We start from the raw sequence: 27,741 nt of genomic DNA, 5'->3' as shown, positions 1-27,741 counted from the left end.
AAAAAATCGCTGATCCAATGCTGAGCTAGTGAATGTCTGAACTAGTTGATGCACAAAATCAGTACCCTGATAAAGAGGTTGACTGGCAAAAAATATGTATTTTGAAAATGCAAAAATACTCATCTTAAATGTATTTAAATAAAAATTACATTTGATTTTTTCCAAAGGCTTTAAAATACAAAATAGTATTTTGTATTTCAAATACATATTTTAAATACATGTATCTGAAATACTGCCCATCCCTGTGTATGTATACACATGTATATATATATATATATATATATTACTCATCTTTGTGTGTATGTAGTGTTTGTTAAGGCCAGCATCGCTGTTAGGAACTGAGTTCATGAATGAATCTGTGTGTTGAAATTCATCTTTAAAGTGAACATACCATTCTTGCATTGACTCATTTCTTTTGTTCACTAAAGTGTCTTATTTTGTTCAGTGCTCAACTGCTCTGGTGGCTTCTCCTGCCTCCACAGACTAGAGCACAAGCCGCTTTTATAGGAGTGCGGCCGGCCTGTGAAGAAGCATTTGGTTGGTTGTGAAACTACTAAATAAATCTGTTTGGAGTCTAATTAAATCCTGTTGGAGAATGAATATTCAGATGCACATACATATAGTTTTTTACATTTTTATTTGTTTTATTTTTCATCCTTTTCTTGTTCTTTTTCTAGCCTGGTAAATGTCCAGTAGCTGACCAAATAAAACAAAATATCTGCTCAAATTATAAAATGAATTCTGTTTTTAACCTGTGTCTTGATTTTGTAATTGCAGACACCAAGGGCGAAAAGAAACTTAAAGTTTCTTTCTAGAAATATTGAGCAGCTGAAAAGAAGAAAGCAAAGACACATTGTAGGTTACGCTAAGATTAATGTAGTGATTGTCAATCATTACTGCCATTTTACTTTTCTCCTATAACAAAAGAAAATGAACAAATAATTTTGATTTATTTTAAAGCGTGCAAGTATATGCTTTGTTTACTGTGTTATGTTTGCTAACTTGCAAATCAATATTTATTGTCTGCATCCACTAATATCATTGTTGGCTAGTTAAATAATATAATAATTCATAATATCTAGGGCTGCAACTAATGATAATCCATTAATCTGTTGATTATTCCTTCACATAATCTGATAAAAAGGCTGATTTTATTCTATATTTTTTTATAGAAAAAAATTGTATTTCACATCTAGCTCCAAGCACTGAAAGCTTTTAAAGCAAATAATATGTACGTATGTAAGTACAGTATGTGTTTGTATATGTGGTGCTGCATGAAGAAAATTGTCATCATCATCATCATGCCACTCAGTCATGATGTTAAGTTAAATGATTTTTTTTTTTTTTTTTTGCAAATTCTTTATAAAGTTTTCTATTTTTACTATGTTTATTACCTCATGAAGACTAATCTGGATTTTGATGTTTGCCCATTGTCTTTCACTAACAGATATTTTGGTTCTTTTGATTTTTCACACTGCTAATCATAATTAAATTACCTGCTTGTCTTTTTAATCCACTAGCTGTTGTGTAACTCAAGGTCTGTGCTGTGATCTTTCACACCAATATACTTTTATTCTACTATAGTGCCAATAGCCAAATTGAACTACATGTAAAATATGAGAATACACCTGAACAAATCTCTCATCTTGTTAAAAAGACAAACAGTAGAGGGCGCTGCTCACTCAATGCCAGTGGCTCTCTCAACTTCTACAACTCCATCCTTCTATGACTGATTTCACCAAGTGTTAGTCCTGGAACAACATTCCTAAAAATAGCAATATTATACTGCAATATTATATAGAAAAATGCAAGGAGATTTTTAACCAATGCAATGTATGCTGACCATTTTAAAGGCACACTAAGCAGTTTCCGTTTTTCTCAAACAGCGACCCCTAGAGTCGCTGTGGAGTACTTGTATTTAACGTTACTGTCGACACCACTCACGCAGAGCCGTCTCTGCCATAGATATACATAATAAAGGCTAAATAAATAAATAAATAGCCTTTATTATGTATATCTATGCGTTGAACACCCTGTTCTGATGAAGCAAGAGTTGCAACCATGGCAGCTGAGAAGGCCATTCTTTTTGTTATTTTTGAAGAATTTTCGGAGCCTGATGAAATCGGTATAAATACGTGTTTAATAATAGCCTACTGCAAAATAGATGTTACAGTCACTGCCCTTGCCGTCCAGAATAAAAGAGAACATTCCAATCGAGAGAAGGGATTTGTGGAAACTGACAAAACAAAAACAAACAAACTAATAAATAAATAAACAAGGAGGCGTTTCTCTGACTGGATGTTCTTCCTCCATTTTTGGCCTATACTGGCGCTAAAATAGGAGTTTGGGAAATCCAGTTCTGATTCATACCTCGTATGACTCATTACCATAGCTATTCTTACCTGTAAAAATTACATTTCTAGATATCTATAATAGGCCTACTATTTTCACTAGTTAAAATGCTAATTCTTGATATCAACAATTGAATTTCAACTAGTAAAAACTATACTTATTGATATCTGTAATTGTATTTTCACTACTACTGTATATATATTTATATTCGAATTAATTCAAATAACAGAAATGTCAATAAAAATGCCAATGTTTTATAACATTGTAAGATTTTTTAATCTTGCAACTATTTTAATAACTTTAAGAATTACTAAAACTAAAGTTGTTTTTTTCTTAATACAACATTCATAAATTAACAATACATTTAAATATTTAACATTCCCCCCAAATTTTTTTTAAATAAATTCAACATTTTGGGTCACATCAGACCGCAGTGCGAGCTGGCAGTACCTCAGACCGGCAGGGGGCGACAACATGCACGAACTCAATTATAACAGCTGACAGATAATCACGAAGAAGTGTTCTGTTGTCATGGCGGTGTTTTAAACTGCCGGACACTTCCTATAAACAAATATTGAGTTTAGTGGCTGTTTACCAACTGGCTGTCATGTTAAAACATAATACCACTGATTTACTCGTCCATTTACTGTGTTTTCGTGTGATAAACCAATCTCTCTTTTTTGTAATCGATCGGTAACTTACAGTCAGTAGATAATTAGTTGCTCTGTAAAGGATTACTCAAGCGGGATTGATTTAGTTTGTTATTTCCATAAAGACAGCTCTTAAATAAGATTTTATCAGAATGATTTCTGATTTCCAAAGGGGATATGCCATGACCATTGGTGAAGTGGGTCCTGTGAACCGTGAATGGATTAAAAAAGGCTCCCCTGTGTCTCAAATAGCTGGTCTGCAAACACAGGTACTGTACTGATATAAGAACATGTGTGTGATGCTGCATGCTGTATACTTATGCAAACTTGATTTTGATGTTGATGAACAAGCTTCTTCTTGATTCTCATTTGTTCTGATTCTTCTGATCACAGCTTCAGTTCAATAACATAGCGGCACCCAGTGTTCTTAACCGAGCCACCGGTGTGGGACCCCCTTCTCCCATCGTGATAGAGAAACTTATACCCCGTCTAGAGAGGCAGGATGATATGGAGAGCTGCAGCAGCTCCTTACGCCTCTCAGTCCTCTCAGAAGAGCGCCTGCAGGCTGCCGTCAGACTCGCCAGGAGAGATCTGCGCAGGAAACGACAGGAATCCATCAGCCGTTCCTCACTTGAACCAGCGGAGAGATCCCAGATTATCAGCCCTGAAAGAAGCAACATAGATCACAGTCCTCATTTGGTCTACCCAAAGATGTCAGGTCCAAAGAAGCAAATAAAAAACGGGGATCAGGTGCTTGTTTATACTCCTCAGAATCCCAACAGGCAACTTAAACAGGGCCCGTTACCCACCAAAGACCTTGATCCGAGAGTCAACAGCAATGAACCTCAACTCAGCCAGGAGATCCGTAAATTACAGAAGGAACTGAGCACATATGTTCAAAGGATAGAGCAGTTGGTTAATAAAGGTATTCTTATTATTCCTAGTCACCCAAATTATATATTTTTCGCTTTTAAGGAGGCTTGCATGTGGGTTTTCTGCAGGACGTGTGGTTGAGGTTCTGGAGCCTGATGAGAAGCACAGGATAGAGATCCGGCGGCAGGAGCAGGCAGCCCGTTCCGCACGTATCATCTATGTGTTACAACAGCAGGTCTGTAAGCACTGCAATTCATGTACAGAATGGCGGCACAGTAATATGAAGTATTTAAGAGTACTGAAGAGGAATTTAGTGACACCCTCAAGTGACAGTCGCACAGAACTTTCAAATTGGTCATGAAGCATTCATTACTCTCTGCTTATTCACCATGGTAAAATAAATAAATAATGAATAAATATATTCACACAAAACAAAAGACTGCCAATACATTTGAAAGAGAAGCATAGTAGATTTTTTTAGAGCTAATTAACGTAAATAACTTTTGTCCTTAAAAGTGTAAATGTATACAATTATTTCAGACATAATTATTCACAATTCTGCATTCAGAATTTTTAAGTTATAAAAATATCCACACAAATAATATGACCGTCAATACATTTCAAAGAAAAGCATAGTAGGTTTTCTACTGCTAATTAATGTAAATAATTTTGTAATAATTACAAAATAATTATTTTAGACATAATTCATAGCCAGTCATTTCACAGAAATAGTTTTAAAAATAAATGTTTTAGTGCAAAAATCTTGGTAATTTTAACCTCAAACATTTATATCCACACAGAAACCTCACACGTTTATAGTTTTGATTAGAATACATAACATCTGTCGCATACAGTTTATTGGCTCAAGTTGCATCTGAAAATTCTGCAACACGCATATCAACAACAAACCACGTAGCTCCTGTGCTACTCTCCCTTGAATGACTTCTGGTCTGTCATTTGTCAGAGATGAAAAGGAGGCTTTAGAGATTCACAACGGGACTGTTTTGTTTCTCTTTTCAAGATTAAACAGATACAGGAGGATCTAGACAAGCTGCGTTCCCAGAATGTCAAACACACCCAAAAGGTACCAAAGTTTATTTTACCCAACAAATCAATATCAAAAGGGTTTAATTTTAATTTTAGCTTGATTTTGAAGTGCATGAATGAGACATGCAGGGGCTTTAAATGTCTCTGTGGTTGTCTTCTCAGTCCAAGGCAATGGACAGACTGGCTGCTGCTCACCGGGGAGCTGTAAGAGCCATGCAGGTTTTTATCAACCAGCTGTCGGACCCTACAGAGAGCAGAGTGCCCACCCACTGCAAAGAGCTGGGTAAGCTGATTCGCCAGCTCTCTCTCTGCTCAGCCAAAGTACAGGCGGGACAAGGATCTACCGTACCAGAGACAGCCCTCGACATCCTGCAAAAATTAGAGGTGATTAATTAAATACACACTGCAAAAATGCAAAAATGAATACAAAACCTTATTTAATGTTTTTTGTGTTTGATTCCTCAGACGCTTGACTCAGCACTGAGTAAGCAGGAGGCACCCAGGAAAAGAGACGTAGATTTGCAGATTGTCAACCCAGTGGAAAAGACTTCTAGCCGGGTCAGGGCCCGCAGCATGTCCCCTCCTCGTCCTGCCAGAGACCCAGCTGAGAGGACCTCACGAAGACCCCAAAAGTCAGCTGTTGCAAAAAAGCCTGGTGGTGAGTCATGACGACCAAGGGTGACGTTCATTTTTCAAAAAGCTTTTTGGTGTTGTATCTGTTAAGGGTTGCATAGACTAGTCGACTTTAATGCTCTTCCACGTCGACTAGTCGCTGATCATGGCCTATAGAGGGCGCAACAGGATAAGAAATCTTTTAAGTCCACTTTAAAATGACAAATAAATGCATACTCCGAGAGCGCTCCACAAGATATGTTTGATTATACCATCTGAATGCTCAAAATTGATCGAGAGAATGCACGTGTTAAACAGCTTATTGTACACATAAGTTAATGGCCGTTCTAAACTAATGCGCTGCTGCATTGTAACACGCAAACAGATAGTAGCTCGCCCATCATGAGTAGATTGCGTGCACAGAGAAACATTCAGTAGCGCAGAAATGTATTGTCAACACTGTTCTGTGATTTATCAATAAAATAGCTTAGAAAGTGAAAAGTTCTAGCATATATTTCCTAGTAACTAAAACCCACAATCGCCCCCACCAATCGCAATCGCTCTCTCACTAGTAAATGTAATCTTTACTGTGCTGATTTATCTATCTGATTTAGATCGAGCAGAAATCTGTAAGAAACATAATGACCCAAAGACAAAAGAACTAATAAAAATAAACTTATGTAGCAGCAATAGTCTTGTGGGCAGTGCTGTGTTATATGCCATAGCTGTGCTCAAGGCAACCCTCGTTCGAGTCTCAGCTGGAGGTTCAGGCTTATTTGTTAATGACGTCATCAGCGACTAGTCCACGTGGACTCGACTTTCATCACATAAATGTCGACTAAGAAAAAAATCTGAAGTCGCTCAACCCCAATCTGTACATAAAGTGCACAGGCCCCCAAAATTATTTGGACACTTAAGCCGCACTTAAACTATAACAAATTTACTTTTGTGTTTACACACTTAAAATTATATCAAAACAGGTTGCATTTATTTTAAAGAAATTAATTTTTATTTATTTTAAAGCACAAACACACTTCTTCTTAGAAAAGCTCTAGCAGCTTTTATTTGCAGATGCTACTTGTTTTTGTATTCTTTTTTTTAACATTTTTAAAAGGGTCTTTTTTTATGTGACTAAACTGTCTAAAATGTACAAATACTTTTCTGCGCCCCTGTATTTTGAAATAAAATCAATATTGCATTATTTATTTAATGTGAAAATGATTTGTAGAGTGAGTTTGGTTTCAGGGTATTGCATAATAAAATCTGATATTTTTGTTAATGAATGCAGGCAGCAGACTGGCAGGGAAATCCCACAAGACCTCACAGGCTTTGGTGAAGGAGCGCAATGAAGTTCTAAAGGCAGGGCTAGAGAGCCTCATACACCATCAAAAACTCAGAGAGGCAGAAGCACAGAAACCCAACAAAACTACCAGTGCCATCAACCCAGACCATGTTAAGGTTTTTTTCTTTTATTATTAATTCAGTGATGTTAGTTATAGTTATAGTTAGTTATAGTAGTACTTTACTACTATAGTAATTTAGTACTTTTTTTACTTTAATGTGATACACTAACATTCAAAAGTTTGGGGTTAGTATGTTTTTTTTAAAGAAATTAATATTTTTATAAGGAGGCATTAAATTGGTCAAAAGTAGCAGTTAAACATTTAAATTGTTACAAAAGCTTTATCTCAAATAAATGCTGTTCTTTTGAACATTAAATAATTCTGACATTTTTTTATCATGGTTTCCACAAAAATATTAATATGAGCAGAACAGCTGTTTTAAACATTGATAATAATAATAATAATAATAATAATAAATCATTCTTAAACACATCAAATCAGCATATTACAATGATTTCTGAAGGATCATGTGACACTGAAGACTGGAGTAATGATGCTGAAAATTCAGCTTTGCCATAACAGGAATAAATTACATTACAATTAAAATATATTAAAATAGAAAAGAGTTACTTAATAATTACTAATATTTCATAATATTACAGTTTTTACTGTATTTTTGATCAAATAAATGCAGCCTCGATGAGCATTAGAGACTTCTTTCATAAACATTACAAAATGTCCAACCCCAAACTTTTTAATGATAGTGTATGATTGTTGATATCTTATTTTGGAGGATTTTAGATGACAGTTTTCAAAATAATCTCAGTGATAAAAGACACACTATGCCTCAAATTAAGCAGGCGGGTCATCTTCGTGATGCCAGCTTCCAGCAGCCCACTGTCTCATCCCGACTAAGAGAAAACCAGGTACCCCAGAAAGAGCCCACTGTGCCTTGGATGCCAACCTCTCCTCACTCTCCTCCTCGCCCACGGTCAGTACATCCAACCCTCTTATCTGTTACTTATTCAGACTTGACATGGTTGCACCTTTGTGTTCTACTCAAATGTATGTATATATACACAGGTGTAGTGCTGTGTCCAGCCGGCCAGAGCCCAGATGTCTGTTCTCACCTCAAAAGAGCCCTGTAAAGGAGAAGCCACAGACCAATTCCAGTACACAGCTCCTATCACATGATAGGAAACAAGCCCAAAATGAAGCCCTCAGGTATATAGTGAACCCTCTCTTCCAGATATTTAAGATATTTCTCAGGAGTTTCCAAAGAAAAAAATATAATTTCTAAATAATTATTACCTGGCTTAGTTTATATAAACAATCATCACTCTGATCCTCAATTGTGAGATGCTCTTGTTCACTGTTGAGTATGTGACCGCAGTTGATGTTCATTGCTGTGCATTTTTCATTTGCAATAGGCAAGCCTGGTTGGACCGGATGACTGCAGACAGACTGAGAGAGCTGAATCGTCTGAGTAAAGAAGAGGCTGACCGCATTAACAAACTCCGGTACAACAGCAGCTGCTTCATTATTATACTTAACTATGCACGCAAAAAATGAATTCTTGTGCTTTTTTAATTTAGTTCATTAAAAAGAGCTCATGCAATGCATTTCTTGAACATTTTGTCACTAAATTTAACTGGGTGCAATCAAAATGCAAGTTGACAATCAATTTACGTTGAGGCTACTTGAATAATGATGTTTGAAAATACAGAGAGACTAGACAAGCTGGAAATTAAAAAAATGCAATCCATATGTATGGAAGCTTGTTTCCGCCACAGAAGAAAACTCACAATTCTGACTTGTTTTCTCGCAATTTTGAGGTTTTAGAGATTTAAACTCACAATTGTGAGAAAACAAGTCAGAATTGTGAGATAAAAAGTCACAATTGCATGTTATAAATTCAGAATTGTGAAATATAACTCGCAAAATGACCTCTTTTATTTTTTTATTCTGTGGCAGAAACAAGCTTACATAAATCTGTGTAGTTAATTTAACTTAATAAATATACCACTAAATTTTAGTATGCTAGAAAAAAAACATTTAGTATGTATTAAAAAATTCTGCTCAGTCCTTTGCATGTAGTAGGCATAACTAAATTTAGTTAGTCAAACCATTTGTTTGAAAATTCTTTAATTGCTTTGTAAAGTTTTCCTCAATTTAATTGTTCATTGAATTTTTGAGTGCATGTTATCATTGATGTGTATTAATATGTGGGCATGGTAGGACCACAGTGGGCTCCCCGACACAATGGGCGGAAAAAGCTGAGCGGGCCGTTAAAGAGAGAATTCAGCCTTTGTTGGATCGAGCACAGGTAAATGCATACATCTGATGACCCCCCCATCCCCCCAAATAATGTCTGACATAGTGAGTCTATCTGCAGGAGATTTAATCTCTTGCAAGACCGAGTGTACCATTGGACTGTTTTTCCACAATATTTGTATGTTCTTCCCCTCGGGCACGCTGTGAACAGCTGTTGTGCATGTATGTTGGCATTGATGTGAATAGACAGTCATTTCTTTCTGTTCGTTTCTTTTCTTTCTCATACTTGTGCGGCAGGTGGTTGAAGCAGGAAGTGACACTCTCAGAGAGCGGCTGAAGGTTGCAGATAAGGTGAGAAACTCATTACTTTTCTAAAACTTGCTTTCGTATTCCTGGATGAGCACCGAGGCTTTTCAATCCATATTCAATTTAAAAAAGTTCACATAAAAAAGAAAATGTGAGAATGTGACTACGCTATGCTGTGTTGTAAATGCTGGCAGCCTGGGGCCAGGGCGGATGTCCTGAGCGAAGCTCTTCTGGAGGATCTTCTGGAGGACGCAGCTCAAGCTCTGTGGGTGACGGAGAGGCAGCAGGTGGCCGAGACTGATGCTGAGAGGAAGCTGCAGGGCCCCACATTAGAGAGCATGTTGCTGAGGATGGAGGAGATAGAGGTCAGTGTGTGAGAGATAAAGACAGAGATTATAAGATTTGTGAGGTTGGAGTTATGCCAATGTTCAGTCCATGATGTAATGTAATGGACTGAACTTGATATGTTTCTTTATTATTATTATTATTATTTGTTATAATTATTATAATTATTATTATTATATAAAAAAAAGAAATGGTTAGAAATAAAACCAAAAAATATTATTATTATTGTTATTATTATATATTATTATAATAATTATATATTATTATAATATTATAATAATAAAAATTGTTATTATAACAATTATAATATGAAATTATTATAATTATTATATAAAAAAGAAATTATTAAAAACTTTTATAAATAGTATTATATATTAGGTGTAATTGTTTTTGTATTAGTAATTTTATTTTTATTAGTAACTTTTTTTTTTTCTGGGGACAATTTTTTTTTATTTTCTTTGCATCATTTTGATTGGGTCAAAATGTAAAAATATAAACTGATGTATTAAATCGGCCGACACATAAAGCTCTGTTTTGTTACTCAGAGAGACCAGGAAGATGTGCGTCGACGCTTTGCTATGATCTCATACTCAGACCCTCTCATTTGGGAAAAAGGCACAGGTGAGACACAGTACCCACACAGGCCATTCGCATTCATTCCTGACAAAAATAGTAATCAGTTGTCCTTTTGAGAGCATTTGAAGGTCAGTCTCTGCATCTCCCCATTTTGTCCCCAGAGAGACAGACAAGTATGTGCTCTGCATTTTGTTTGGCTGATATGACAGTGATATCCACCAGATGGCAGCAGTGTAACACGTCTTGTGTGTTGCAGACGATCTGAGGAATATTTCTAGCTCCAGGCCAGCCTCTCCTCAGCCAATCCGACTGACGAAACCAGTCCTGAATGCACCCGGCTCGGCCGACATCCTCCTGCAAAAGCCAGTGGAGACTGGGTGAGTGACTGTCGGCTGGTTTTAGAGTGTATTGACTGCGTATATGCCAGGCACATTTGGATCAGTCACAATTTAATCAGTCTTTACTTGAATTTGCAGAAGAACAACACATTGACCAGAGTGTTTTTTTGCACTGTAATATAATAATATATAATATAATAAGTCTGTTTAAGGAGAATTCAATAACAGCCACAAGGAAATCAAAATCTAAAATATCTGCTGGTAAAAGCTCTCTCTCCCTCCGCCTCCTCCTTCTGTAGTTCTGCCAAGAGAGAGCGGGAGCCTCGCTTCTTTCTGCCCGAAGCTTTGGCAGCAGCTGTGGCTCAGTAAATGAATGAGGAAAATAAAAGAATAAATAGGGACAGTCTTGAGAGTGTGAGAGTTGTCTAAAGCGAGAGAGATGGGAAATTTAGTGGAACAGGTTCAATAGATGCATTAGAAGATTAAAATGTTTTCTCTTCTTCGGCTTCAGCTCGCAGCAAGGCCCTTCAGCTCTGTGAACGCAGTGTAAACATTCAGCCTCCACTTTCTTTTTCTCTCAACATAGGAGCACAATGTCTAAACAAACTTCAAAGCATCATCTCATGTCTAATCTCAGGGAATTACAGCAGTGTCTACAAGCTTTCCAAGTGTGTATTCTGTCTGCTACATTCTGACTAAAATGATCAGTACACCTTTTAATAATTTATATTTGCATATATTCATGTAGCAAATGCTTTTATCAAAGCGACAACACAAGCAAATCATTCTGAGTGCTGCAATAGAAAGTTTCAAAGGTACAAACTAGTATAGAGATGTAAGTGTGACAGTGAATAGTAGAGAGCGTACAGTATGTGTAATAGTATATGCTGTATTTCATGTGCTGAGTTTTACAAAATGACAAAATGTCACATTTCTGTCACTGAATGACTATTGAATATTTATTGGTAGGTGTAATGTGTTTATTGGTATGTGGTAGGTCTAATAAGTTTTATCTATCGACTTTGGTGAAATAAAACCCCTACACTTTCATTGGGTGAACTTTTTTTACACAGCAAATTATCAAATCTAGCACAAGAGCTTCTACATGTGAATATTATATACAAAATATATTACATTTTATAATTTATAATATATATTACATGTAAGTGTATAAGTAGAAATAATACACATTACAATAATAAATAATGGGGTTCAAGAGTTTTATGCCATTTATGCTTTTAGGGTTTATGTTGACCTGAAATGTACAGCTGACACCATAAAATTTTCACAAAAAAGAATATGCTAAAACACACACACAGAAACGAAAGGCTTGAACAATAATACTTGATGCTCAATAAGCATGCTTACACACACACACACACACACACATACAAAAAACTAAAAGTGGCCATGGCCACTTCAAACGTTTTGGCATCCCGCCGCGGATGTCAATCGAAATCAGACTCTAGAGAATCTTTCTGCACTGGTTGGGTTCCGATCGGGCGAAACCCCTAGGGCTAGTTATTGAACTTTTGTTCAATAGGTTTTAAAAAAAAAACTTTTTGTTTGTCTTGAGCCAAGGATTCCAACGATATAAAACACTTGAGCCTACTACAAACTATTTAGGGGTTATAAGCCATTACGTACTTTTGATCGCTGTAGCGCCACCATCGGGCCGATTGGGGTGAGCCTTGGTGACGTTGTAGACAGGGTGGGTACTACCATCCCTCAAAGTTTCAAGTCTCTACGACTTACTGTTTGGTCTGCCCGATCACTTTTAGGGGAGAATGCTAATCCTTGGAAATGCTAACAATTACAATAGGGGATGGATGGATGGATGGATGGATGGATGGATGGAGAATGAGATATGGCTGCCAACTGCTGCTGCCTCTCTGTTATCATACAGTGCTGCAGTGTTGGGCATTTGTTCACTGGTCTCAGGTCAGTGAGCATCATGCTTCACTGACTATCTTTGTCCAACAAAAAAAGCACCAACTTCAATCTGGAACCGGTACAGATAGAGGACAAGGCACTGTAGTCCTTTTATAGTAATATTTGTGTTACCATACCTCTGCATGTAAACAGTCAATTAACATCCCAGACGGTAACCATAAGGACTGATGAGGCCCACTTGGAGATTTGTTTACTCTCCCCATATTCCAGCGCACTCACCATGGGTATTTGGGCAAGCGTGGATGCCACAGGCTGAGTGGGCCATGGGTACTCTCCACTGCCCTGATCTGAACCTTTGTTTGGATTTATTTATCCTTAGCTAGTCACTTTATGCTGTCAGAAAACACTGGCTCTGAAATATCACTGCACAAGGAGGCTATTCTTCAGTCTCTCTTTCGTCTGTGTTGAAACATGAGCAATGACTGTGACCACGATCAAGATCCCTCTGGAGAAATCCAGTGAGCAGCAGTGACTGAAAGGGATGCAGGGATCAAGGGTCTATCAGTTATACTGACAGTTGTCCAGTAGAGAAATCACATAACAGTAATTTTGTGAAATCACATAACAGTAATTTTGTGAAATCACACAACAGTAATTTTGTGAAATGTGTTATTGCAATTTTAGATGTAATTCATTCCTTGATTGTAAAGCTGAATTTTCAGCATCATTACTCCAGTCTTCAGTGTCACACGATCCTTCAGAAATCATTCTAATATGCAAAAAAAAAAAATCATACACTACATGAAAGTGTTTTTTACATACTGGTTTTTAATTTCACCAATGTAAATAGATAAAAAGCACTATAATTTGACAAATGACACTAGTGATTTGTGTAACTTAACAGAAGTAACCAATTTTTGTATGGAAAAAGTTAGTACACCTGTTTTTTTGTTGTTGTTTTTTTAAATCAATACATCAGGTGCATCAGTTAGATAAAATGAAGTACAAATTAGTTGAACCACATTAACACTTTGTTTTCTTAATGGGGTGCACTAACTTTTTCCCACAGTGCTGTAGTTAGTAAGTAATAATAGCAGTTGCTTGTATCCAAAGCAACTTGTATTACACTCAGTGCTATCACCTTACTTTAAAGGACAAAATCTTGACATCACTTCAGGATCCTTGTCTAGTTGCCAGCTGGCCAACGTAATGCAATATTTAATTTCTTTGACTTAGGAAATGGCTGTCATCAAAAGCTTTTTGCAACTTATTCTTGACTAATCCATCCAAAAGAAGTGTCCATATCTGCCTTCATCCTGCTTGCACAGTATAATGACAATTTGGCAACTGCTGCTCGTTTAAAAGCCACACAAATGGACATTACACTGTTGATCAGAAAGTTACAGCCAATCTACTCATCAGCTGTCTCTTAATGTCATTTATTCTTCTGGCGTCCGTCGTTAATTCTCTCCTGATGTTACAGTTTTATATATTAGAATCAACCTAATGGTGCAATCAAACTCTCAGTGAGCATTTTACATCCTTTTTGCAGCTTATTTACATCAGAATGGACGATTATTTGGCGGATGTGGCCGAGAAAGATAAAACTCGTGGAAAATGAATTATGCAAAGCATTATGGTAATTACTCGGCTTTTAGTACAGCAACTAAAGGCCAAGGCCGAACAGAGGATTTATGATGGGAAACCAGTAAAATGTTATTTGCGTATGAAATGTGCCACTAGAGGGGGCAACAACTGGGGGCTTTTTGGCGGTGTTGCACATGCTCATGGGAGGTTATTTGAAGAGCGGATATTGGGCCTTGATGTTGATTAGCACGCAGAGCTTATTATTTGTTGTCTAATATCTGATTACCTGTGAAGGCAACACACTGTTTGAAACGGAAACACTGTGGAGTTTGTAAATGGCACACACAAACTGATATTATATAATCCGGATTTATACCCGGATTCAGAAGGCTGCACACTGTTCATTTGTCACTGCTAGGTTGGTTGCATAGAGGCAGTGTGTGTCCTTACTTCAGCACAATAGAGAGCTGGCAGTGTGGCTTTGCTTTTTAGCTTTAGTTTTTATTGTTATGATTATTCAGAGAACCACTTTGGCTTGAGAAAAGGAATGTTAGGGGACCCAGGGGAGAAGCATTATCAATCATAAAAGCATCAAACAATCTGTGCACTGAAATCACCAGCCACTCCTCTTCCATTCTAGTCCATTTTAGTGCACTCTTTCAACATCAATATTTCACACAATACACAGACAGAGAGGAAGTCTTCAATGTGGATTCTCATTCTGCACAATTAATTTTTTGAATGCCTAGGTTGATATTTTAATTAGACAAAATGGCATTTGAAACATTTTGCACTGTATTTGATTGTATCTATCTTATCCATGAGTAAAAGTGGGCGGCACATACAAGTGGTTGTAGAGGAGAGGAGAATTTCAGAGATGTAGCGAGTTACTACATTTTGGAAAATTACTTTTATTAAATTACTTAAATGGCTTTTATTATTTTATACTTCTATTCAGCACGGACGCATTCAATTGTTCAAAAGTGACAGTAAATACGTTTATAATGTTACAAAAGATTTCTATTTTCAAATAGAATAGCTGTTCTTTTAAACTTTATGTTCATCAAAGAACCATGAAAAAACTGCATAATGGTTTCCACAAAAATATAAAGCAGCACAATTGTTTTCAACAATAATAATAAATGTTTCTTGAGCACCAAATATGAATGATTTCTGAAGGATCATGTGACACTGAAGACTGCAGTGATGATGCTTAAAATTCAGCTTCGCCAGCACAGGAATAAATTACAATTTAAAATATATTGAAATAGAAAATAGTTCTACAAAGTAGATTTGTCTTGTTTTAATTTATCTTGTTTGCTTTGCAGTCGAGTGCTATTAAATCTTACACTCTGCAACAAACTCTTACTGAATGAGGTTTTCTAATGCAGAAGAGTCAGGAACAGAATCATAAAGGAGTGATAGTTCATAAGTGGTGATATCTTATAATGTCCTGTGTCTGCATCTGCACAAAGAGGTTATGGGTGTTGGAGGTCTCAACAATAGAGTGACCAACACATCTAAGAGAGTGTCTGATCCCCCACTTCTCATTCAAAGCTTAAAGAGATCAATGCAGAGCTCATGGTGAGGCTGCCTCTTTCGGTTTGATCTTCATTCTCTGTTCTTTAACCTTTTAATTCATACCGCCATCTCTCTTTCTTTTCCTCCATCTCTTTCTCCATCTAACCTTGTCTGGCCAATCTCCCTCTCCGGCTCCTTGACGGTAACCTTGCTGCTGGTTATGGCCATCTCACTGGATGAAAACCACAAAACTGGAGCCCTTTAGCTTTATTGGTTTTGATCTCTGGCTTCTGAATATTGATAGAGCATTGGTCGTCCAGAATCTCATCCACTGACTTTTACACGTCTCATTTCTGTTTGCACAACCTTATTACTGCTGCCTTTCACCATTATATCACTCCCGTCTATGGTCTGCAGCTTTTCTGATCCATTCTGTATTCCTTGCAAGAACTTCAAAGCAATGTTTCGATCTTGTAAGCTTTGTCAGCCATTTAAAAAGCACAGAATGACACACCTGCAATGTTATGTATGTAAAATGTATTTATATAATATAAAAATATAATTTATTTTTTAACATTTATTTATGTATGAGGTATTTATTTATTTAGAATAATTTATTACACAAATGTGTATCCTTAACCACACATTTGCATATGAACATCCATTCTGTATTCATTTTGATTCTGTGATTTCGTTTGTCAAAAGTGGTGAATTTTTCATTGAAAGGACTGGATCACAAAAGTAATTTACTTGTGAATCAATTTACACTGGTTGCACAGAATAGAAATAGAAAATATGCATTTCTGTAAATGTGTTTTTATTCACATTCTCTGTGAAGAGGTTCACTAGATGGTGCTTCACCGTCCTTTTAACCTGCTAATTGCCCTTAAGGCATGCTGTGGCACTCTGGAGAAGTGTAAAATTCACTATAGTTATTGTTTTATATGTGTTAACTTCTCCCCATTTGTTATTGGCTTCCTCATTGTTTATTAAGCTTCCCTTAGAAAAAGTTCTCCTAACATCTCCCTTGCCTCATGCTATCGGCCAAACGCACTGGAACGCATTCACAAGTCAGCCCAGCATTGTGTCTGCTCGTATAAATCACATGTGGAGCTCTGACAGTGTTTTTTTTTCTTCTGATTGTGACTGCTGGAGCTTGTGTTGAAAGGAGGAATGGGAGAAATTTTGGTCATTATTTTTGGCTCTCCAGCGTGCCTTTGTCCGTTTCACTGTGCGTGTGCATGCTTGTTTTACATCTTACAGAACTGCATGTGCGTTCAGAACCTCGTATGACCTTTCTTGCTTGCATAACCACATTAACAGAAGGGACGCCTTCTAATTTGAATCCCCAAATTAAGCGTTTACCTTGACCGTCCTTTCACCCGTTTTTGTTCGCACTGTGCAACTGCTCAAAGTTTGACATTATTCTCCCAGCAGCGGTGAATTCCTCACTTCTCTAGAGTACCACAGCACGCTCTAAACGCTTGAGGTAGCTGTTAGCCAGAGCGGTATTCTATTAGTCGCACAAAGAGACGCCTTGCGGGAACGGTAAAGGGGAAGTGATTGTACAATAGCAGCGCCGGCCACCATAATATTCCATTAGAGAATAAATGGCCCTTGTGAGCTTTTGGAGGCCTTGCGCTTTAAGTGTCTAGACTGAGCTTGCGTCCAATATTTATATTAAAGGAGACATATCATGCTTTTAAATTGTTCCTTTTTACATATAAATCATACATTTGTAGTCTATATAAAGCGGAACTGCAATGCTTGGGTCTGAATTCCTCATTATTATAGCTCCACAGGCCCCTTTTCTACCCCTTTCTGATGTGCGTCTGAGAGCAACTCGTTTTGGTGCGGTCTCTTTAAATGCAATTGAGACACTTCATACCCCGCCCACACTCGGTTCAACTCCACCCCGTTCGGCCATTTTTGTAGTTTGATAGCAGAGATACGATTATCTAGCGGCACAGAAACTTTTTATTCACACGTTATTAACAAAATGTCAACAACGGAAGACTTGTCCAGCCAGCCTTACATGTTCGAGCAAGAGTCGGAGCCGGAGCGAGATGAAAATGAAGACGACGAACCTGAAGAACAACGTCTTCATATGGATGTATCGCAATGGTGTGTACTGTATTTACACATGAAACTTTGGTCTTCCGACCTTTTACCACCGTGTCGATTTATTTTGATTAATATGTGCGAGGGAGAGGGGGCAAGACAGCGTCTAGTTTGGAGACGGTGATGTCTTGTTTACACTTTCGCCTGGCTCTGAAGAGAGAGAGTGAGCGCGCGCGCGACCGGGTCTCTCTCTCTGCTCGTTCTTTCAGTTAAACATGCGTCCTGTAACAAGCGCAGCAGTTCATCTACATTAGACGGTGTAATGAAGCGTGTGGGTTACTACATCCAACAACCGAACATTTTAACTTACCCTCTCGTAACTTCTGCATCCTTTAGCTTGGACTACAAAATTGCAGCGAGAAATAAAAATGGCGGATTGCTCGTGTTGGGCCGGAAGTCAATGTCCTTATTTGGCAGTTCCGCTGCAAATACTGTGACGTAATAGTTCAAAAAACGTCATAGATAACGGAAAAATCGGAACAGGTTGAAAAATATGACCAAAACAGAATATAAAGATATCAACGAAGCACCTGAAGAGAATAATTTCATATTTTCTGTACTTCTAAACACTCCAAATATACAACAAAATGCATTTAAGGGCTAAAAAAGTGCATTTGGCATGATATGTCCCCTTTAAAGGCAACCTGGAATAGGAGTTGTGAGGTGTTTCTTACTTCTGCTGCTAAATATGAAGGTGGAAAGTGTGCTTTAGGAGTCTGATTAACACCAAGTGTTCCCAGTGTGGTCCAGATGAGACGGCTGGTGCGCTGAGCTCACATGGAAGTGATCTGAGGGAGGGGTTGAGATTTTACAAGAGTGCTTTTGATTCCAGATTTAGCACCTCTTAAATCAAAATTGAATATTAATTTAGAGGATTCATTTGTTGTGATTGTGTTTGTATCACTCTATAATTCCCTTAACAGAATGGTGGCATGATGAGCTTATTGGAAATGTTTCTGTTTAACCACATTTCGAATAATTAAGATTTTTTAATGTCCCTTATCAGCATATTAGTATAATTTCTGAAGGATCATGTGAAAGTGAAATGCCATCACAGTAATACATTATATTTTAAGATATATTAAAATAGAAAATCGATATTTATAATTGTAACAATATTTTACAATATTACTGTTTTTACTGTATTTTTGCTAAAAAATGCAGCCTGGGTGAGCATAAAATAATATATATATAAATAAATAAATAAATATATATAAAAATAAATATAAATAAATAAATAAATAAATAAATAAAAAAAAAATATATATATATATATATATATATATATATATATATATATATATATATATATATATATATTCTGTTGAGTACTGTAATCGGATTGTTTAATACTGAATAAAATTATATTACAAACTGTGCTGTCTTTGGTGTAGCCTTGTAGCCTTTAGCTATGCATGCAAGACAAGAACAAGTAAACCTGAAAATAATTTCTGTTGTCTTTAGATGCACACATTTGAAATGATATGACCTTTATGAAAGAGTGAGCAAAATGCATGAGAATTTCTTTTTTCTTCTGTTTACAGGGCTGCATCAGACACGTCGATACTAGATGAGGAGTGTTTAACTCTAAATGACCCCAGGAATCCAGTCTCAGCTGGAGGGGAAAGCACACGAGGGACGTACCTTACTGTGCCGCCCAGCATGCAGAGGAGTATCCAGAAATACAGGGAGAACCATGATGCCTTCCTATGCCTGGTCTCACATGAGGCTTTGGGGAGCTTCAATCCCTGGGCAATAGCAGACAGGTTTGAATCTAATCATTTCTTTATTAATAATACATATCAATCAAAACTAAAGTGTGGAAAGAACTCAAATGAAAATGCATGATTCGTTAAGGATATTAGTAACATTAGTGACTGGAGAACATGTAAATGCACTGTGGCAGTAAAACAATTTTTTTTTTTTTTCGTTTTTGTCTTTTTTCAATGACCGGACTTTTTCTAAAAGTATAGAAAGAAGTAACTGTTAATTTTTAACGTTGGGAGTGGGAGATAACAAAACTGTTTTTTTTATTATTTTATTTATATACTATTATTGTATTTATTAATATTTAGAATTGTAATACCTTTCATTTTGATTTTCAGTTTTCTTTTTTCTTTTAGTTTAAGGTTTTGTAATTGTATGTGCTTTTGTCATTTTTATTTGTTATTATTATTATTTTTTTCATATTTCTATATCTTAAAAGTCACGATGAAACAGAAGTAGTGACATATATTTTCCTATGTATTGTAAAGTGTACTTCTGAGTGAAACAGATTTTCAAAAAGTAAAATTGTAGGGCACAGACTATGCTTCAGTTGTTGATTGGATTTTGAGATGTGGCGAGTTAAATGATTGTTTGGATTGTTTGGAGTTTGGATACCTCACCTGAGACAAGTCATATTTTGATTAAACATTATGAGGTCAAAACATTTACTAAATGAAGCATATGCACAAATTAATTGTTCACAATAAGATTTATAACACACTTTTATACAATAGTAGATCAATAACAACACTGACGCTAAAATATACCAAACATGTTCATTCTGAATGAGGCAATTATAATAACTAAGATTAAAGGGGAAGTATGTACTATTTGTTATGTTAAAATACATTATCTTAACTTAGTTTATTGTTTTTATTCGTTAAGGATATTAGTAACATTAGTGACTGGAGAACATGTATATGCACTGTGGAAGTAAAACACTGACAATTTTTTTATTTTTTCACACAAATTAAGATTACAGGGGCAGATTATTGATTAATAATTAGTTTCATAGCACAGTACTATATTATGACCTCAAAACTCTTATTGCCATAGTGCATGGTTTCTAAACAAATACAATTTGACACATTTATGGCTTTCCCGACATGGTAAACTTGCTCGGTGCACGCCTGCTACATTATTGCACTTAGCTGCAATAAAAGAGCTAGACGCAAGCTAAAATGGTGGGGTTACTTCAGAAAATGAATTTTCATCTCACGTTTGCTTTTGTTAACACTATTGAATACTGGTTACTGGACATTTCATTTTTTAGTGTTGTGAAATGTAATATTTTTCAGAAATTAAACCACAGGCATGTTTTTCAATGAGCCTGGGTTGGAAAGGAATCTTGCATTACTTTTCATTTAGATGCCAAATGATGTCAAGAACCATAATGTATTTGCCATTGTAATGTTATTTGCCATTATCTGAATTTTAATGCAGTGACTTCAGTAAACAACTGAATTATGTGTGTATGGAAGCTGAAGTGTGCATGTGTCCCATTGACTCTTACTCATTCAGCACTGATCTCTGCAATTTCCTGACATATGTAATTTGTGCTTAAGACATGTACCTGGATGTATAAACACTAAAAGCTCAGCTCTTCTATTTGCACTCAGAGCAACAGCAGATTAATCATAAGCCTCAGCGTGTTTCCCACAGTGACACCGCTAGTAGGAGTTGAGATTGTTTACAGCCTCTCGGCTATAATGATTCTCGCACACGATGCTATTTTAAATGTAAATATTAGCTGTTTTTTGATGGGTGCTAATGTAGAGCGTGCTCCTGTGCAAATGAGCGTCTTTGTTGTTCCACTAGTGCTCCTGCACGCCCACCTCACCATTAGCATACTTAACAGAATTTTTAAGTTGGTGCAATGCGGTGGATATTTATCAAGTCCTTCTAGTTCACAGAGAGCACACTTTTAACAGCGGTGGGAAGAGGAACACTAAAGCCAGAATCTGATCCTCGAGCTGAGGTCTCATTTGTCAGACTTGATCCTCGCGCCATGTGCTGTGTGGGTGGCGAGAAGAATTGTTGTAAAAATAATTTACGGGAGCAAGAAAGTGAGGAATCAAAAAGTGAAAATATTTACCTGTGTGCTGCGGCTTGACATTTTTTGTTATTGCACGGATATAAAATGAAATTGAGTGTCTATTTTTTTTGCAGAGGTCAGTGTTGCACCGTAGAGACTCTGAATGGTTATTATTCTAGAGAAATAGAGAAGATTTGAAATGTCATGGCAATTAGTGCTGCTGCTGGGAATGGGTGCGGGCACTTGTCAGTCTGCAGTGCATTGTGGGTTATAAGAGCCTTGAAGGCAGTCAAGGCCTCGAGTGAGCACAGACTGACTGAACTCTCTGGTTAGCTCTGCTCTTTACGCCGAGGAATATTTGCCTCAGAGGAGGAATTTAGATGATCTTATCACTGTCCTAAAGACATAGACAGAAGTATTTTCTTTTTTTTGAATGTGCAGTTAAAAAAAAAAAAACTGTGACACTAGGCATACTGTGAATAATAGCTTTTTTACTTTTTTTGTACTGGAAGAAGTGCCTTGGACTCTTTTCTAAAAGTATTGAAAGAAGTAACCGTTATTTTTTAACGGTGGAAGATCACAAAACCGTTTTATTTTATTATTTTTATACTAGTATTGTATTTATTAATACTTAGAATTTTATTACCTTTTATTTTTAGATTTTCATTTTTCTTTTTCATTTGTTTAAGGTTTTGTAATTTTATGTGCTTGTCATGTTTATTAGTTATTATTATTATTATTATTATTTTTACATTTAATTATTTAATTTAATTATAATATTTCTATATCTTAAAAGTCATGATGAAACCGAAGTAGTGACTTATCTTTTCCTAATTCTTATATTTTGTGATGTACTTCTGAGTGAAACAGATTTTCAAAAAGTAAAATTGTTGGATCTATGCTTCAGTTGTTGATTTGATTTTGAGATGTGGCGAATTAAATAATTGGAGAAGTTTGGATACCTCACCTGAGACAAGTCGATTTATACCGGAATATATATTTTGATTAAACATTATGAGGTCAAAACATTTAATAAATGAAGCATATGCACAAATGAATTGTTCACAATAAGATTTATAACATTTATACAATAGTAGATCAATAACAACACTGACGCTAAAATATACCAAACATGTTCATTCTGAATGAGGCAATTATAATAACTAAGATTAAAGGGGAAGTACGTACTATTTGTTATGTTAAAATACATTATCTTAAAGTGGTTTATTGTTTATTGACTACTATTAGGATCACATTAATGGGTTTATATCCCCCAGGCACCATTAAAACATTGAGAACGGTCTGCTCAGATCTGTCAATCTCTTTGCAGCTCAACCTACTGAATGCGCCAGAGAAACAAGCATGCAGCCATTTTTAGAATTTTGTGTTTGAACTTCCGGTTTTGCGGTTGCTCTGTATATTTCTATGGCATTGCTGTCAAAGAGTAATTAGCTGGTGATTTGTGGATCATTCATAAATCTCTAAGATCTTACCTTCATGCTGTGGAAATACAAACAGGAAGACAGAACATAACGAGCACAGCGCTGAAAAGGGGAGGGGCTATGAGAGTTTGGGGAGTGGCTACTGTATCAGGCGGAGCCAGAGGGTGTTCAGCCAATGTGGGACCGTGACTGATACCCATGACATAAGAAAAGACATTCAGCTTCGGTTACAGAAGAACAAGCCAAAATTCACTGCATTTACATCTTTAAAGGTCCCGTTCTTCGTGATCCCATGTTTCAAACTTTAGTTAGTGTGTAATGTTGTTGTTAGAGTATAAATAATATCTGTAAAATTATAAAGCTCAAAGATCAATGCCAAGCGAGATATTTTATTTAACAGAAGTCGCCTACATCGAACGGCCCGTTTGGACTACATCCCTCTACTTCCTTCTTTAATGACGTCACTAGAACAGTTTTTTGACTAACCTCCGCCCACAGGAATGCTTCCTCAACTCTACCGAAATTCGTTTATGTACTTGCGCACTTCTTATAACTTACTGTGTTTACTCAGCTCTTACGGTGATTTTCTGAAGTAAAACTGACGCTTCATCTTTTGTGTGATGTACAATAAACTTTATTAAACTCATCAGTATATGTTTGATCATCATTCAGACAGCAGACTTGTAGGCTATTAATAAATAATGGATACATACAAGCAGATGACAAATACGTTATAATAACCGTAATTAAACTACTAAACTATACCTGTTTCATCTCTATACAGCACTCTGACTCTGTAGGCATTATTGTCCGACTCGAAATGAACACCGTTACTGAGAGTTTCTGATATTATCATCATTCCGTAAGATGAAATTGTCCTGAGAGACTGAGCGCGAGCTCATGAAGCTCCGCCCCCTGGGTCGTCCAGCAGCAGCTTATTTGCATTTAAAGGGCACACACTAAAACAGCGCGTTTTTCTGAGCCCCAAAAAATGACAATTTAAACATGCTGTAAAAAATGATCTGTTGGGTATTTTGAGCTGAAACTTCACATACACACTGACATCAGAGACTTATTTTACATCTTGTGAAAAGGGGCATAATACGGGACCTTTAAAATTTAAACGAGTCATGAACACGCCAAAGCAAACTAGGTATTGTGATGTAATTCCTTGCAGTGGACTTTGATGTGTCCAGTTTAGACAGCCTCAAACAGAGTGTTAGCCCACTCAGCTGCTAGCTTATGACGCATAGCAATACAACTAAAAATATTTGTAATATCTGGGACCTTTCGTTGAAAGTAGCCTAGTTTGACCCATTGAGACATGCCTTCATGTAGCACCCGTAAGAGCTGTGTTTGGGTTGGGGAGGCGCGGCGCGGAAAAGGGGCGTTTGCATATACTGTATTTTTGTAATTCTGCTAGGTGCTACTAGTGTCGCAGAAACTGCATACTTCAAAATGTTTTGGGCGAACTATCCCTTTAAAGTAAACTGAGCAGTAAGCGCTGTGAGATTGTAACACTTTTTTCCCTTGTTTCCCTCAGCCTGGCGGATGAGCTAATGGCCGAGGCACTGGCTGATGTGGCGGCAGAGTTCCAGGATGTTTGTGAAGAGTATGCGGAAGCTGTTTTCACGTCAGAGTTCCTCCAGCCTGTGCAGTCTCCCACTACATCAGTGTCATAGAAGCTCCTCATAAACAACTTACAAGTTTTCGGAATTGAAAAGTGTAATATCCAGGTTTATATATTTGTATGTTTTTTTTCCCATGAATTACGTTTTCATGCTTTAAATATAGAACTTACCGGTCAGTGTTTACTCAGACCGGCATTTTTGCTGTAATGCGAAACCTTAGTGGGCGGTCTGACTTCTAAATGCAAACAGATGCTTTTTAGCACACGGCTAACAAATGTCACATCAATGTGTCATAATCCATGCAACCTTCTTTGTGCATTAGTCAATGTAGTAGTTAGTTGCTTTAAAAAAGCTTTAAAAGAACCTCTACATTATTTATGCATTGGAAATTCTAAGATTCACACTGTTATCCATAAATACCTCACACTAGAGGATCGCTCACTTCCTCTTGAATAAGCATTATTAGAGGCATTAATGCTATCTGCATCAGAACACAAACTTGTTGCTTTGTGAACTGATTTCCCTCACTCTAAAGCATATGTTTTGTTGCTAATTGTCTTTAATTCACTAAGCTCTCCATATGTTGGCTGTGATCCCTAGTGTGATTGGATAGGTGAGGTATTGTGTCAGGGCCTGAGGGGAGAATGGCCTCCAGTTGAGTCCAGATGTTGGGCAGGTACAGTAATGCTGGGAATGTCACCGGACAGGACACACAGGCACTAGTCTTTACAGACATTTTTTCCATAGGAACCGTGTGCAGAAATGATACACGCCTACAGCTCTTATATAACCAAGGCTCTAATTAATCAGAAAGTGTGTAGTTCAGGCATCTAAAATGAGGGTCTGCGTCTTTGTGTGGTTTTAAAAGTATCGGTTGTCCCATTACTGTTTAATTCTAATGTAGTGAGCAGATTTAAGGGAACGTTTCTTAACCTCAAGCTGCAGTTTAAACCCCCCAGATGTGAGTCACAGGTTTCTTCCATTTCTGTTCAGCAACCTACTTATTTGTGAAAAGTGCCAAAAGCAAACTAATAGCACAACATAACTGCATTTGCCAGTAAATTCTAGGCTTGGTGCCATGAATTATTATGAATGCTGTGACTCTACAGGAAAATAGTCACCAGTTCGGCATGAACTTGTTCTTGGTTGTGATTTTATTGCTTGTGAAAGACGACTGTTGAATTGTATTGTATTTATAATCATGATTTAATTTATAATGGAAATAAATGTTTCTTTCAAGCATCTCCCTGGCCTCTTTTAAATTGCTTTTAAAAGAAAAAGTTGAAATGAATTGAATTATATATATATTTTCCCTACATTCAGTCGGCGTAATCAGTGTTAATCTATCTTTCTGCTTGTTGGGCCTGCAGGCTGTTTCTCTCCTGCTGCTTTTACCAGAAACTCAATGCAATGTCTGGAGTCAAAGTATTTTGTCATTGGGTTTTCCTGCCTGCTATAAATAGGCCGAGTCCTTTAAGGAGTGTGCAAATGCAACATGGGCAGTTTTGCCTAGAACTGAAAAACTCCAGACTTCACCTCTATATCAATAGTCATTTAGAGCTACTCCAGAACAGTTCATGTAGGATCCCTGATATGCAGCAATGCCTTACATTAGACTAGGATGAGCTGGGGTTATTTTATATACTGTACATGGCAACACAAAACACTCTTTTCATACAGACATTGAGCTGTTAAACATGCTTATGGAAAATGCACCACGCTCGGCCTTGATTTTGCCACTTTTTCTTTCAATTACTGTTTGACAGCTAGCACAAGACTCATATTTTATAGTCATTACACCCCGACATTAATCAGCTGAACTGATGTTAGATGTACTGTGACGGAGTTGGTTATTTAAAGGCCTGAGGAGGAATCGCAACACCATGATTTATGAACAAGCTAACATTTTGCACGGTCATCTTACTATCGGACTACAGAGATATAGTGCCATTGGCAGGGTGAAGATATTTACTTCTGTTTTCTACTGCACACTCCCTTTTGCACTTCTGATTTCACAATGCATTTACTCAGTTTGCCGGCAGGCATGAACAGCACCTTTGGTCCCTCGGCTAGGCAACCGTTTGTATCAGCTGAGTGGAAGTTATACTGTAGGCCAAATTTTGAAGCACTTAAGGGATTTTTAAGGTAACCCTTGTGAAAGTTTCCCTGTGGTTTCTTTTTGCAACAGTTTTAACTATGATCTCAGAGGAGTTTTGAGTCAGATGGCAAAAACAACAACCTGCAACATACACAACTACTAACCATATATTTTAACACATTCATAACTAAGTGTAATATACTGTATCAGTCCCTGAACCTCAGCCTTGTTTTCATTACAATATTGAATTAAATAGATCATTTAGGTTAGTTTATTTTTGTGGTATTAGTTGGCTTTACACTCTGTTGGATACAGTCACAGAAAATATTATATTTAAAGTTTAAAAAATGGCTAAAAATATTAAAGTTAACTTTTGACGCCCCATTTATACTGTAAATCATTTTCATTTTTTTTATTATACCGTTTTATAGGGATACATACATTACAGCATTAACATTTATTTTAAGTTACAAAGCTCAATTAATGTATTATTTATCAGTGTTTATTTAATGGCATTTATACAGTACTAGTCAAAAGTTTAGAAACATTACTATTTTTAATGTTTTTGAAAGAAGTCTCTTATTCTCATCAAGCCTTCATCAATATTTTAAAGTATATTCAAATAGAAAACCATTATTTTAAATTGAAATAACATTACTGTTATTACTGTTTTTGATCAAATAAAAGCAGGCTTGATAAGCATAAGAGACTTCTTTCAAAAACTTATGGTAACAATAGTTACGGCAGTTAAGGCTTGATTTCTTTCATGGTTTCTACCTGAATAAATCATGTAAAATCCCCTCATTTATTTAATCTATGACATAATGAATTTCATATTTTTAGTGAAATATGCTTTTTTTATTTTAAGTTGACTCAAAATTGTGTGAATTCGAGTGAATGGAAATGACCTGTTTATATTTGACTATGAAT

General features: G+C 36.6%; 1 protein-coding gene across 3 annotated transcripts; it reads left to right on the top strand.

Annotated features, from left to right (window-relative positions):
- The first annotated feature begins 2,858 nt into the window (after positions 1–2,858).
- kiaa0753 (KIAA0753 ortholog) lies at positions 2,859–25,957 on the top strand. 3 transcript variants are annotated; one of them, XM_084125840.1, is made up of 17 exons: positions 2,859–3,271; positions 3,396–3,927; positions 4,004–4,110; positions 4,897–4,959; positions 5,085–5,306; positions 5,388–5,580; positions 6,823–6,986; positions 7,738–7,868; positions 7,961–8,101; positions 8,308–8,397; positions 9,116–9,203; positions 9,449–9,502; positions 9,652–9,822; positions 10,348–10,423; positions 10,635–10,755; positions 19,383–19,604; positions 24,626–25,957. In XM_084125840.1, the coding sequence occupies exons 1-17, from the start codon at positions 3,155–3,157 to the stop codon at positions 24,762–24,764; spliced, it is 2,631 nt and encodes an 876-aa protein (XP_083981966.1). In that variant the 5' UTR covers positions 2,859–3,154; the 3' UTR covers positions 24,765–25,957. The 3 variants fall into 3 exon arrangements, with proteins under 3 accessions (XP_083981966.1, XP_083981965.1, XP_083981964.1); XM_084125839.1 differs by having other exon boundaries at positions 6,823–6,992; XM_084125838.1 differs by having other exon boundaries at positions 6,823–6,992; positions 7,735–7,868.
- Positions 25,958–27,741: the final 1,784 nt, after the last annotated feature.

Source organism: Abramis brama (assembly GCF_963993115.1).
Source record: "Abramis brama genome assembly, chromosome: 10".
In the NCBI taxonomy this organism is placed as follows: domain Eukaryota; kingdom Metazoa; phylum Chordata; class Actinopteri; order Cypriniformes; family Leuciscidae; genus Abramis; species Abramis brama.
The sequence above is the reverse complement of the archived record's forward strand: the minus strand, read 5'-3'. Positions and strand labels throughout refer to the sequence as shown.